Source organism: Panthera leo, chromosome B4 (assembly GCF_018350215.1).
Source record: "Panthera leo isolate Ple1 chromosome B4, P.leo_Ple1_pat1.1, whole genome shotgun sequence".
NCBI classification, from domain to species: Eukaryota; Metazoa; Chordata; class Mammalia; order Carnivora; family Felidae; genus Panthera; species Panthera leo.
This window is the reverse complement of record NC_056685.1, coordinates 35,821,998-35,836,422: the sequence shown is the minus strand read 5'-3', so window position 1 is coordinate 35,836,422 and position 14,425 is coordinate 35,821,998. Positions and strand designations below refer to the sequence as shown.

General features: G+C 53.5%; 1 protein-coding gene across 1 annotated transcript in view; it reads left to right on the top strand.

The window, feature by feature from the left end:
- The first annotated feature begins 10,347 nt into the window (after positions 1-10,347).
- WNT5B (Wnt family member 5B) overlaps positions 10,348-14,425 on the top strand; it is a 104,908-nt gene continuing 100,830 nt past the window's right edge. The window contains exon 1 of the mRNA XM_042945436.1: positions 10,348-10,381. Within this exon, the coding sequence (XP_042801370.1) occupies positions 10,376-10,381 (6 nt within the window). The 5' untranslated portion in view covers positions 10,348-10,375. The remainder of the gene's footprint in view (positions 10,382-14,425) is intronic.

The following is a 14,425-nucleotide window of genomic DNA, read 5'->3' as shown; positions in this document are numbered from 1 at the left end:
AGCAAGTGGGTCCATTGGGCCACTAGGGGGAGCTCCCCACCCTGGGATTTGGTGGGGTCTTCCTTTGTTTGCAGCTTGGTGGAGGTGAGAAAGGACACGGTAAGACTACAGTGAAGGAAATGGCTGCCCTCCCACGCTCTCAGAGGCCAATTCTCATGGGTCTGACCCATTCACATCCTCAGCAGACTTCGGGGCTTTTGTTCCCTGGAGTTCCAAACACACCCTCGAAATTGCTTTATTAAAAGGAATACGTCTGAGCCCCCAGGGGTGAGAGATTGAGGTAAGAATCAAAGAACTGCCCTTTCCTCAATTCTTAGTTTGGGGAAAATTGGTTTCCCGCCTCATTGTGAACTTGAACAGATTATATATATAAAAAGCACTTTATCTTAGGCATTTTTCTTAAGTTCCCTGCCCCCCTCTTCCTCTCTCATGATTTATAGAATTAGGGCCAGAGTAGATTTCCTGTCCCTGGATGACTGTAAGAGGTAGGAAAGGAGACTAACTTCTGGTCTGTGGTGGTCTGGGGCAGGGAGTTTGACCCAACTAGCTGCAAGGGTTCTCTCCAGACAGGCTCTTCTACAGCCAGTGTGCAGCTGACCTGGATCCCTGCTAGCCAAGGAATTGCATGTAGGTAACTTTACCTCAGTTTTCTCATCTTTAAAATGGGATAATAAAAGCGCCAACCTCATAGCGTTGTTGTGAGGATTAAATCCCTTAGCCCACTGCAAGTGCTTAATTAGAACAGGTCGTTATTATTGTTGTGCTGGTATTATTATAATTCTCCTGCAGAAGTGAGTCCTGGACTAAGGCATACTTTCTCACACCAAAAGCCAATAGAATATTTATAAAAATGAACAGCTATCTATACGGTACGGCACAGTTGACAGCACCCCCCCTCATCAGTAGCCATGGAAACTATCCTAATCCAAAAACTTTCCTGAGGACTGAACTCCTGAATCCATGCTACCAAGACTGTGCTTCTAATGCTGGGTTCTGCTGGAGAAGGTGTTCCCTCCCCCACCCACAGAAGACCTCAGCTCCACCCCGACCACCATGCCTGGTCCCCTGAAGGGAAACCAGAGAGGAGGAGGCTTCCGGGCCTGGTTCAGGAGAAGATGGACATCTCCTTTAGTTAGAAACTGAGGCCGAATGGAGTTCCTTCCACGGCTTTGCTTCTGTCTCTCTCGGCCACCCTTTGGAGCAGAGCAGAGGTCAAGTGGGAAGTCCCAGAAACAGCCCCGGGTTAAGTGGTTCCCCTTGTTGTAGCAGCCTGTGTGGGGAGGAGTTAGTGGACAGAAAGGATGGCACCCTGGGGCTGCCCGGTATCTCATCCTGGGGCTCCGGGATCCGAGTTTCTACCTGTGAGGTCAGCTGCTCAGAACATCCTTTACTGCTCCCAGCCAGCCCCTCCCTGACCCCAATGAGATTGGAAATAAAGTTGCAGTGGGTTCTGTGAATCTCACCCTGGGGGCTGGGGTGTGAGTGAGGTGTTAGTGTTACTCGTGTAGGGGAAGACACACCATCTCTGGCACGACCTACATCAGGACCGCCTTCTTAGCAGCATGAACTCTGGAACCCAGTCCTCAGAAGGTGGCACTGCTGGCCTGGGGCAGGAAGCAAGGGCCTGTGGTCAATACCCTCCCTTGACTCCCTTCCTTCCTCCTGTCTTTGGCCCTTTGACAAGGCTGAGATCACAGTGTTTCAAACAGTGGAGAGAATGCCGCAGGGGCCCCTCCAGCCCTGGCAACTGCTGGTAAGAGTGACCCAAAGCCCTCTCAGGCGGGGCTCAGTCCTCACAGTGCCTGCAGGCTCCCCTCTTGTGTACCTCTCAGGACACCCCATGCTCAAGTAGCCCTGGCTGCACACCTCCCTCTCCTACTTCTGCCAGCTCTTAGATGGCTGCTCCCCAGAGAAGAAACTCCCCTTCCTCTTCCTTTCCCGGCCCAACTGCCAGTCTACCTGGTTCATTCATCTTTCCCACCACATAAAAGGCACACGGATCTGGCTTGGACCGCAGGAAATATTTATGTGCTTGGTATTTGGAGCAAATGAGTGGCCTCTGTCTGCCTGGGTCACTGTCATCAGCCATCATTGCAAGCAGGGCCAGGCCGAGAATTCTCTAAGTGCAAAGGGAGAAGGTTTTAAAATACCGATTGTGACCAGATTTGTTCGGATCCTTTATTTGGCAGAATGAAGGCATCTTTGAAACACACACTCAAAAGCCCTCCCAGGGAGGGAAAATCTTGAGGACTGGGTTGCCTGGCTTAGCTTTCAATTACCTGGGCCTTCACTGTTAGCTTCTGGAGACCCTGAACTTACTGCAAAGCCAGACGGACATTTAAAAAAAAAATTTTTAAGGTTTATTTATGTTTTAGAAAAAAAGAGACAGAGTGTGAGCAGGAGAAGGGCAGAGAGAGCAGGAGACACAGAATTGGAAACAGGCTCCAGGCTCTGAGCTGTCAGCACAGAACCCGATGCGGGGCTCGAACTCATGAGCGGTTAGATCATGACCTGAGCTGAAATCGGACGTTTAACCCACTGAGCCACCCAGGTGCCCCCCAAAAGGACATTTAAATTAAGGAAGCCAAGCGAGCAGCTCCTGGCTGCCTGCCAGTGGTTGGGGCGGTGGGGAGCCAACAGAGGCAAGTAGCTGCCTGGGTGGTAAGACCCAGAGGCACTGGGGAGGCTCCCGTGGGTCCCTCTACCTATCCGTGGGGCCCTGAAATATCTCCTGCACTCAGAGGTCTCAGTGCCTAAAATTCCACCACTGGAGAATCATCTGCTGTGGATCTGGTGGATCTTCTCTTTCCAGAATTTCCTGTTAAAGCACACCACAGATGGCAGCCCAAGAATGAGATAGGCAGGTGGGGATACAGGTATGGTTATCAGGCTACAAGAAGGCAAAAAGGAAATTAAAGGGGCAGGTAGGAGGCCAGGCATGAAGGAGGACCTCAGCACTCTGCGTGAGGGTGAGGTCACTACCAGCCCTTCCCCTCCCTGGGCCAGTTGCCTCTTGCCCTGTTCTCTCCTCATCTGTTTCCCTCCTTCCTACTCAGGCTTGGGAAAAGCAAGTCAGCACCTCCCGCACATTACTAAACCTGTAAAAACCACTGGCATTTATCTGTCCCTTCTCCTTTAAAAAAAAAATTTTTTTTTAACGTTTATTTATTTTTGAGACAGAGAGAGACAGAGCATGAACAGGGGAGGGTCAGAGAGAGGGAGACACAGAATGTGAAACAGGCTCCAGGTTCTGAGCTGTCAGCACAGAGCCCGACGCGGGGCTCAAACTCACGGACCGTGAGATCATGACCTGAGCCGAAGTCGGCTGCTCAACCGACTGAGCCACCCAGGCGCCCCTGTCCCTTCTCCTTTTAGATCTCAAGGTGTTCAGGGCCCATATTTGAAACTTGGCAGGAAAGGAAATTCGCACTCTGTCTCCTTTGATCCATCTTTCTCAACCTTGGTGTCTTTTTTGTTTTTCCCTAAAGACTTTATTTTTAACTAATCTCTACACCCAGTGTGGGGCTCAAACTCACAACCCGGAGATCAAGAGTCACGTGTTCCACCTACTGAGCCAGTCAGGTGCCCCTGGATCTCGGTGTCTTTATGGAGACACATGAAGTCTCAAGGACTTTCAGGACTGGAGAAATATTCAAATCTAATTCACAATGGAGCTGGTTGCTATTTTTTAGGAGTCATTTTTTTTTATCAAAAAATTTAATTTTTTTAATGTTTATTTATTTTTGAGAGAGACAGACAGTGTGAGCAGGGGAGAGGCAGAGAAAGATGGAGACCCAGAATCCCAAGCAGGCTCCAGGCTCTGAGTTATCAGCACGGGATTCGACAGGGCTCAAACTCATGAACGGCAAGATCGTGACCTGAGCCAAAGTCAGATGTAGGTGATCCTATTGGCCAAAATATTTAAGAACCTCAAGAATTAATGCAGGATGCCCAAGCTAGTTCTGCGTTAGGACCCAGGTGGCTGCATAAATGCATAGTGAAAACCAGAGAACAAGGAAGGGTGTTAAACTACATATGTTAAGTTTAACCTTCTGAAAGGGTAACAACTGTCCATTACAATGATATGTTTTCACTTGTCACTGTTTGCTTCTTGGGGCACAACCACTTTCCTCAAGCCCAACAAATACTTCAGATAGGAAACTGCCTAGCAAGGCGTCCCAGCCCCATGGAGCGGAATTCAGGAGTTTATAAATGCTTTTGATGATAATTACAGGTCAGGAGACAAACTGTTACTTACCTTGAGATGTTTGGATTACCTGTGGATTTCCTTTATCATCCTTATTAGTACCATTTAGCAAAAGTTAACTCAAACACGGTGGTGATGGCAGAACCTGGAATCCAGTGTCATTTGGGCAGAGTGCACCCCAGCAAGACCTGGCCAAGGCCAATGCAGGAAGAAACCAGGCTGGTGGAAAACCAGGTAGATTTGAGCTCTACCCCACCCCCTTTCTTTCTACCACCACTGCAGTGTAGCCTGAGAGGACTTAACTAGTAATTTCCTGAGGCTTGGGGGTGGCCACAGCCTTCCCCAGGGTTTTACACATTCCAGCAAGTGCCTTTCCACCTTGTAGGCTGGGTGCCGGAACTTTGGGACCCTGTGACTGAGTCTCACACTGGGCTGAGGATCAGAAATCATCTGTGGGGCCTTAACAGTTACAGACTGCAACCACATATACGTAGAAGGCTGGAGGTGCCGCCTGGAATCTGGTTTTAACATACATTCTTTCCTGAGAAATTCCGATAAACCAGCAATTCAACCCATCAGTGTCCAAGGAAGCCTCCCAAGGAGCTACTTCAGAGCTAGTGACCTTGACACTGGCATAGGTATGTCTCCTGCTTGGGGCCACTTCAGTGCTCCTCACTGCAAACGCAGCCTCCTTTCCTCCCCCCTCATTCTCAGGGTATCTGCCTTTCCTGGCGTCCTGTCTCTGGAGAAGAAGGAAGAAGGGGCCCCTCAGGCTCTGGAATGCTACCCACCCCCCCCCACCCCCCCCCCCCCCACGGCTGAGCTCCTGGCCTCCCTCCTCCCAGGGAGTGGGGTCTTGCTCCAGCCCTGCCCCCTCCCTTTCTAACGGCGGGGATATCCCACCCTCCCCGCTTTTCTTCTCTCTGCTTTCAAGCGTGTCCAGGGCTCCCTTACCATGAAAACCACATCACTTGACCCCATGCACCACCCCCTCCCCCCCCTGCCCCCGCCACACGGTCTGGTCCCTCCCCCACCCTCCTTAGCTAAACTTGCAAGGATTATCCACACCTACTGAGCAAGTGCTCTGCCAGCTCCTCCAGCCTTGACCCTCACACCCGCTCTCCTATTTCCCAGCTCCCTTCACTCAGACCCCATCTCCCACCACTCTGACCTTTAACCCTCCTTCCCGTTCTCTATTTCTTGCTGTCAACACTTGATGGCCCTACTGACACACACATTTTGCAACACAAAATGTTGCAGTCAAATTCATGATCTTCCACCCACACTTCCATCTTTCTCCATTTCCCCTTTGACTCAACCATAGATTCATTTAGTTCTGGAAGAAATCTTAGGGATTAGTGGGATCCATGTTCTTTAGCAGTGAGGACACTGAGGTCCAGAGAGAGGAGATGAAGTGTCCATGGTAAAAGAGCTCTTCAAGGAAGGAAGCGGGGGACAGCCCAGGCCTCTACCCTTAGTCCCGATGGCCGTAAGCTGGTATGGCTTTAGCACCTAGGGGTATATGGCATGGGCATTGGTCCTTTGTTTTGTTTCTGTCCACTTGTACCCCGGCCCCACCACTAGAGCAAAGCTCCTTGAGGGTGGTGCTCTGTCCCCCTTTCCTCAGTGGGTTCCTCAGTACAGAATACACAAGAGGACTTCAGTCAAAGCTGAGAAGGGGAAAACAGGAGGGACATGGCACTGTTAAACTGTCACAAGGAAAAATATCATTTCCTGATAACAATTCCAATTAGTGCCTCATTTTTGGTCAAGCATTGGAGCAGCTTATTTTTTAAATTGTTTTTAATGTTTATTTTTGAGAGAGAGAGAGAGAGACAGAATGTAAGTGGGGGAGGGACAGAAAGAGAGGGAGACACAGAATCTGAAGCAGACTCCAAGCTCTGAACTGTCAGCACAGAGCCTGACGCTGGGCTAGAACTCACAAACTATAAGATCATCACCTCAGCTGAAGTCGGACGCTTAACCAACTGAGCCACCCAGGTGCCCCTGGAGCAGCTTATTAACAGGACCACATTTGTCAGCCCTTCTGGTTGTCCCTTTATTGGACCTTGACAGGTGGTACTGACTTGAAATGCTTGCCGTCCCAGTCAGTGGGGGTCTCTGGGTTTTGCCGATTTTTAGTGACACCTTCACCTCCTTCATTCTAGATATTTGTAAAGCAGGAATTCATTCAAGGGACAATTTAGGACTCTGTCTTCTCTTGGGTGAAAAAAATGGGGATTAAAATCCAAGAGTTCAAGAACCAAGAGCAACATTAGACTATCTAAATGGAAAATCAAGTCATGTCTATTTAACAGTAAAAAGACTATTATTAATGTTTATTGAGCATATACCACACAAGGCATGATTCTTGGGGAGGGGTTGTTGTTTTTTCAAAAGTTTATTTATTTACTTTTGAGAGAGAGACAGACAGACAGAGAGAGAGAATGCAGGAGAGGCAGAGACAGAGGAAGAGAGAGAGAATCCTGAGCAGGCTCCATGCTATCAGCACCGAGTGTGACCTGGGGCTCGAACTCACCAACTGTGAGATCATGACCTGAGCCGAAGTTGAAAGCTCAACCAACTGAACCACTCAGGTGCCCCAAAAGACATTAAAAAAAAAAAAAAAAAAAAAAAAAGAACCCACCAGTTTTTTTAAGCCCTTGTTCCTAAAAAAACATCCAGATAACAAGCACAAAAGGAGCCCTGAGTAGCTTAGACAGCAGAGGTACAGCACCATGAACCAGCTGTCAGGATATAAGGTCACTAGCTTTGCCTCTATGATTGTTTGGGGCTGCAGATGCTCATCAGGCTGGTTCCCCAAGAAATTTTCAGTGCATCCCAAATAAATCCTTTGAAAGGGGTCAGAGAACAGACTGGGGCAGAATGAAGAACTTTCCAGCAACAGGGACCGCCAAGGAGCCAGAGCAGCAGTGCCACCTGAAGCCCTTCCTGCTGGGGCTGGGGCGGGTAAGGGGGCAATTGCCCAAAGAATGCACAGTCCAAGGGCCAGAGGTCAGCCCTAGACGTACCCCCATGGGAAAGCCACAGAGAGCTTAGGAGATGGAGTCTGGCTCCTCTCTGACTCTTTCCAACGAGGTTTTGTTAGCCCATCTGGCTTGGAAGAGACCTCTGGGGGTGGTTGATGGCCTGTGAGGGCATGGCCGGGGGTGGGGGGGCAGTGTCTCCAACAAATGGAGCAGGAATCAGTACACGTTTTCATAGGCCCAAATATTTGTTTTTTCTTTCTTTGTTTAAACCACAAATGCCAAGTCAGGATATGTTTTATTTGGGGGAGAAGGCGAGAGACCCCACCCAGCAATCACAGACAAAACATGGGTGAGATCTGTCCACATTCCCATCAGCTTGCCTCCAGGGCTGGCTCTAGACTCCCCAGCAGTTCAGTGACTCAAGCGATGGGGCTCTCACCACTTCCCTTGGGAATCTGGCCCAGGACTCTGCTGGCTCCTCATTCGAATGTTTTCCCAGTTACTGGGCCACAAGCCCCTTTCCTGGGGCCATTGCAGCTTTCCTCTGTGGGCCACAAGTTTTGACTCATCCTGGACAGAGACTACGGTAGGAGGAAAGGGACTACGTAGGTACCGGCATTCAGGTGGGAGTGCTGTCATCTGTCACCTGCTCTTCTCCTGGGTTGTCAGCTGGAGACCAAGCAAAGGTGTCCCTTCTTGTGCTCATTCTACACCCCAAATGAGAAGTTTGGCCCCTAACTCCACCCCACTCCTTTAGATTGAAACTTCCCTGGGCTGGGAACTGGTCTGAGTCATCTTTGTGTGTTAAGGGCTCGATAAACGCATGCATGAAGGGGACCTCCAAATCCCCCCAGGTTGCAGTCCAGAGTGATAGGAGCCTCCTGGACAGATTTTCCCTTGACCTCCTGCAAAGACCCTACCCCCGGAACTGATGCTTTCTTCTGAGGAGGAGAGGAACTGAGCCTGTTTGTAATTTGACAAAGTGGATTCAAAGCTTTTATGGCTGCTTTAGACCAGCTCTGCTCCCAGTTCCATCTGTCCCCAAAGATAAAGCCTTGAACTAGCTCCCCCCAGTGAATGCAGGACCATCCCCCCCCCCCAATGGCAATTATAGGCTATTCATTTAAAGTTGCTGGACCTGGTCTCATAAACCCCATTCACTGTGAGGTGAGAAAAGTCGTAGAGAACCTCCGGCCCAAGGCAGCACAATTCCAAGGAAGCCTTTCCCTCTAATTAGTCAGGTATTTGCTAAAACAGCTCTTACTTTCCTTATTGTAAAAGCCAGAGGACAATAGGTCCTTGTAGCCAGGCCAATGTGGTGGGTTCCTGGTCCCTCATTCCCTCACACTCCCTGTGGCCCCTTCCCCCACTGAAAGGGGAGGCTGTCACCTTGTTTGGTTACTAATTAAGAAAAGGCAAAGCCTTCGATTATTACTATTGTTTTGTTTTGTTTCCTCACTGTACTGCATTCAAAGGCAATTTCTTTAGCAGGGTGACCTCCTACTCACTCAGGGAAGAGACTGGGTCTCAGAATGTAAAAGAAAAGGCATTTGGAGGGCACGCCTCAAACCTTGCTGGCTGCTCTTTGTTGGTGCCCTGTTACTAGCGTCCAGCAGCAGGGGCTGGAGCTCCCGCCTCCTGGGAAGCCTTGGCTAACTCCTTGGACAGCTCACCCAGAGGTGCTATGAGCTAATCTACCAACAGGACTTGGGGACCTCAATGAAAGTATTTAAACTTCGGTCTGAGCTCAGGCTAAAAACTGGGCTCTAGTGACTTTTCAGGCTACTAACTCCCTTCAGTGATTATGGACTGGTCGTGCCAATGTTCTGTGCCTCAGTTTCCTCATAAAAAGGCAGGCGAATATTTCAGCCCCAGAGCTGTCGCAGAAGCCATCGGAGAATGCATTTCCCATTTGGAAACATTTTACTTGGTGTACCCCCTCCTCCACCAGATTTCCTAGTCCCAGAGATTTCTGCTGGGTGCTGTAGGAGAAGGGGGGGGCGGTCCAAGATCAAGAGGGGATATAACTTGAGTTTGTAAAGTGGATATAACAGATCTCTGGGGGTATTCAAAGGAGGACGAACGCGTGCGAGTGGCTGATGTAAATTCAGGAGCTATGGCCGGAACCTTCCCTGCTCTCAGAGCCTCCAGCTCCGCAGCGCCAGCCAGGAGCGTGGGGTGCCCCGAGGGGGCTGCTGGACAGGGTGAGTCCCTCAGGTCCTCGCAGAGGACCAGGTCGAGTTCCGGGAGGAGGCCGCGGTTGTGCTGGGCCGGGGGAAGGGGGCGGGCGGCGGGCCTCTGGGGCGGGCCCCCACCCCTCGGCACCCCCGCGTCCAAGCCCGGGGCGGCTCTGCCGAGGGACGGAGGGGCAAGGCGAGTGCGCCCGTGGGGCGGGAGGCAGGTGCGGAGTTCACGGTCCCCGCGCCTGGGAGGAGCCCTGGGGAGGGGTGTCGCGGGCTCCGCTGGTGGGAAGGAGCGAGTCAGGGGCTGGCGCGGCTGCCGGGGGGCGGGGAGGAGGCGCGGGAGGCGGGGCGGAGGCGGCGGAGCCCCGGGGATCCACTCGCCCAGCGCTGGCCTCTGCACTCCGAGCCGCGGCCGCCACCCGCCCCGCAGCCAACTTGGGGCCGAAACTTCTTCGGGTCCCGCGCTCCGGAGGAGAGCGCGCAGCCCTGCGACGACCGACGGCGGCGGCCCGAGCCAGGCGCCGCGGGCCCAGGGCCTCCCTCCAGCTCGGCCGCGGGCTCCGCTCCCCGACCACCCCCGACCGCTGAGCTCGGGGGATCCCGGGCGCCGAGCAGGGAGCCCTCCCGGCGGCAGCCCGGTGCGCGGACTCCGAGACCCGGGACCGCCGGGGGAGGGGAGGTTCCGCTGCCCCCGCGGAGTTGGCTCCAGCGTCTGGGGGGCAGAGCAGAAGCCCCGGCGGGCCCCCCAGAGCGGAGCGCGCGGGTCCACGCCGCCAGCCCAGCGCCGGGCGGCGGATGAAGAATCCGGTGCGGGGGCCGGAGCGGCCCGCTCGCTGAGAGGAGCCGGTAGGATCTGCTCCGGGCGTCCCCGGCGGGGCAGAGCCCTCCAGACCGCACGCCGGCGCGCCCGGCCGACCCAGCGCAGCCGGGCGCTGGAAGACCTGGGCCGAACGGAGCGGCCAGCCAGAGCCCGCGGGCCTGCCAGGCGGCGGGACATGCAGGTAAGCGCCCGGCTGCCAGCTGTGGGAAAGGGAGCCGGCGGGCCTCCGTCGCCGCCCCCGGCCCCTGGCCCCCGGCTGTCGCCGCCCGAGAGGCGTCCTCGCCCTGGCTTCGGCGGCCGAAACTTCCCGGAGCGTCCCGACTTAGCGGCCCCCTGGGCGTCCGCCTGCGCTCGGCTCCCGGCAGCGGGAAGGGCCGAGGGGCGGCGCGGAGGCTCCGGGGAACGGGGCCCTGCGCTCGGCGGGGAACCTCGCGGCGCTTGGCTCGAGCTGGCGGCCCCGGGTCAGGTGGGGGGCAGGGAGCGCCGGGGAAAGCGTAGTGCCCCGGCCGCGAACAAAGCTGGGGCGACGGACTCTCCGCGCGCGACTGCCTCCAGTGAGCGTGCGGGGCTGGGCACCGAGGGCGCGCTCCTGGCCGCGGGCAGGTAGGCTAGGGCTTGCTCGCCCTCCCCCTGCAGCCCCGGCGCCCGCCGCAGTCCTTCCCCAGGGTAGGGCGACCGAGGAGGGGGCCGGGGCAGCTGTAGCCCCCGGGCGCGCGCAAGGACCGTCTCTGGTTCCTGCTGAGTGCGAGCCCCTTGGAGCTTCTTGGTCACTTTTCCGGGCTTGGTCGGCCCAGCTGGACTTCTGTGCTTGAGGTCTGCGTCCCGCATCAGCAGACGGGAGCGAGGACTACATCTGGATTTTTTAACCCCCAGGAGCGGGGTTACTTTGGTGCCCGAATTCCTGCCTAAGCCTCAGAGCAGGTAAAGCGCTGAGTGGAATTGGGAGCTTTCTGTTTTCTTTCATTGCTCCTCCGCTCCTGTGCCTCATCCATCCCAGCCCTGGGAGAAGGTGGGTGGGTGGGTGGGGGAGGGTGCCCTCTTTCTCTCCATTTTCTCGTGGAGCCTCAGTGGATATTTGGCCATGCACTCTAGTCAGAGCCGCATTTCCTAGATATTTCCATCCTGCGAATCACTGTGAGAGATGATTCAATTTGCTTGGAGCATGATTGCTTCTGTTTTGCAAGAGGGAAACTGAGGTGGCTCAGGCCGTGGGTTGGTTACCCAGCTGTGAATGGAGGCATTTGCTCTCCACCCTGTCCCTGCCCGCCTCCCCCCCCCCCCCCCCTTCACTGCTTTGCCACCTGATCACATTGGCAATAGCTTTCAGTTACTACCACCCTGGGCAGAGTTTTAACCTGGTACCTGGAGAGAAAGGTTCAGGATCATGTTACCAGTCCCTTGAACTGCTACAGTAGCCCAGGAATGTGCCCACTTGACAGAGAGCTGTCATGGGGCATCTGTGCCATGTCATCCATGTTGGTGCAGAAAACCTTGGGCCAGCAGGGCAGGGCCAAACAGCAGCACTTAATGCGCACACGTGGGTGGAACCTTAGGGTGACTCCTTCTGTGGCTGGCCCCTAAGGCAACATAGGGCCCTGGGAGCAGCAGGCACACCCTCAGAAAGTGTGAGGACCCTTTCCTGGACCCAGCCACACCTCCTGCTGTCTGATTCAGCTGCGGGCTTTACTTATCAAAGGCAAGACTCCCAATCTCAGCCAGGGATGAGTGGATGCCAGGCCTCAAGCTTGTGCCCACACGCCTGTCCAAGGCTCACACACACAAGTCCTGGCAAACACACCGACCTATGAGTGGTGGTTTTTCTCCATTTCAAAATAGTGTCTGTTCTCTCTTTGACACAGAAGATTTGTGGTTATAAATAGCAAGGGGGAGGTGTGTCTCCTGGGAAGGAAAGGCAATGCCAAGAGACCTCTTTTGCACAGTTGTGAGCCAGGAGCAATGTAGCTGGGCCCTTCATTGTGATGCCAAGTCCATGAGCCCAAGAGAAGAAGCAGACTTCACAGGGGGTCTGTCTCCACACTCAAACATGCAGGTGGAACTCACACCAGGGTAGGAGCTGAATGGAATACAAGGACCTAAAGAGACAGTGGTGGATAAATACCTAAGGGCAGCTGTGAGAGACAGCTCCTCTTTCTTTCCTGAAGAAAATCAGACAGAGGGTGTGTGGCACACTGAGGGCGTTGGAAGCGGGGGCTTCTGACTGCCAGGGGTGCAGAAGCCAGCCTTGGAGAGCTTGCTGGCCCTCTTCCATCCATGGATTTCCTACTTTCCCAGGCTTTCGCTTCTTATGTATTTGAGTATGAATATATGAGTGAGGGTGTGTGTGTGTGTGTGTGTGTGTGTGTGTGTGTGTGTTAGGTGTTTGCTCAGGATGTCTGAAACCAGACCCCTCTTAAGTTCATTTGGTGGCTGTAATATCTCGAAGGGTATCTCACTGACTTGGAAAAAAAAAAAAGTTTTCTAAAATTTTTTTAAAGCCCAAAAGCGTAAGTGAAAGGGATACTGCCAAATTGCTGGGCGCCATATGCTGTGAAAAGCAAAAATCTGGGATTGTTATTCACCTGAATATCCACCCCCCCCTTTTAACTCTAGTGGCAGCTGAAAGATTTTTTGTTTGCTCTTCTTCAAGAAGGGCAGAGGACTAGACTAGTCTCTTCTAATTTTTACTTCTAAGATAGTTCTGTTGGTTTCTGGATTGCCACATCTGGCATCTCCAGCAGGGGAGGAAATTTTTATATGAGGTGATAGTCCTTGCCTTCTCTGAAATAAAAAAAAACAACATGTCCACAAAAGCTTTCCTGTTCACTCTTCTGGTTTGGTCCTCCCTAGCTCCTTTTCAAACTACCTGCCATTTATCTCTGTAGTCTTCTAAACAGGTCTTCCTTCAGACTCCACCTTTGTTCACCCCCACACCTGAACACAATCCTGAGTGTTTGTAACTCCTTCAGGTCTCTTTAAGACTCACAACAGCACTAAGCTATAAAGATCCTCTAAGGAGGAGAGAATATGGAAGCTCCCCAGCCTCATCTGGGCATCCCTGCCTGGTTTCTACTGAGCATCTTTAAACTGTATGTAGGAATCCAGAAAAATCCAGCAGAGGGGTTGGGAGTAGATATCATGATAGAGATGAGAAGGTCTGGTTGTTTCCAAATTGAGCCACCTTTTAAAGTAATAATAACCTTCTATCCAACTCTGAGGAGCATGGTGGCTAGCTTGTTGGTGGAGCCAGGAGCCAACCTGGGAGCCCACCTGCTGTTGGGGGTAGTTCCTGTGCCCTTCCTTCAGCGACAGGTCCCCCAACTGCGCAGAGCAGGTGACTGCTCCGCTCCTACCGGGCCCTCTCCCCCTGGCAAAGGCTCTGTTTACCTGGCTAAATTTAAACCTCCGCCCCCTCCATCCCAGTTTGACCCTCTGGCTGGCGGTCTGGCCACTGGGCTGGCTGATCCGGCAGCATTTCCTGACTTCTTTGCCCCTGCGGTTGCAGTTGGGTCTTTTTGTGCTGCATGAATCCTCTTCCAGACTTTCTAAAGTTGGTCTCTTTCCTCCCTGCTTCTCCACCCATGTGGCGTTCTTCCCAACTCCTTTCCTCCTGGGTGACTTGGAACCTGGTTTGGTCCTCGAGGGAGACCCTCCAATTGCCGCGCACGGAGGTTTTAGGACACGTAGACACATGTTGTCACCGAAGGTCCCCAGGGCTGCCGTGCTGACTGACCACTACCCAGCCCCGCCCGCCTGGTCTGGGACCCCCTAAGAGCAAGTACAGTGCTGGCGGCAGTTGCAGTCCTTAAAGGCACAGGAGTGTTTTCTCAATTTCTTTTTGCACCCCCAAACCTCCAGCCCCCCTCCCCCCGGCCCCCCTTAGATCCCAACCTGTCTGTATGTCCGGTTCTTGGCATCAGCGTCTTTTCCTGTGGTGTTGCAGGGAAGGTTATTTACCCTGGTGGGGATGGGGGGCAGGGGAGGGGGGCGGGAGCGAGGTGCATTGCAGCTTCTCCTTTTGAGGTGTCAGCTCTCTCTTCCATAAAATGAGGGCGCTGGAGGCCCCTTCCCGTGCTAGCGTTCTGTCGTCTTCAACAGCTTTAGCCGATTCCGCTTCGGAAATCCCTCTGCCTTGGCCGGGCCTGGGGAGGGGAAGCCGCCAATCAGAGGAGGTGCGTTCCCACCGGAGGGGCGGGCCGGCCGGCTGCTTTCACAGAGTTACTGTTTC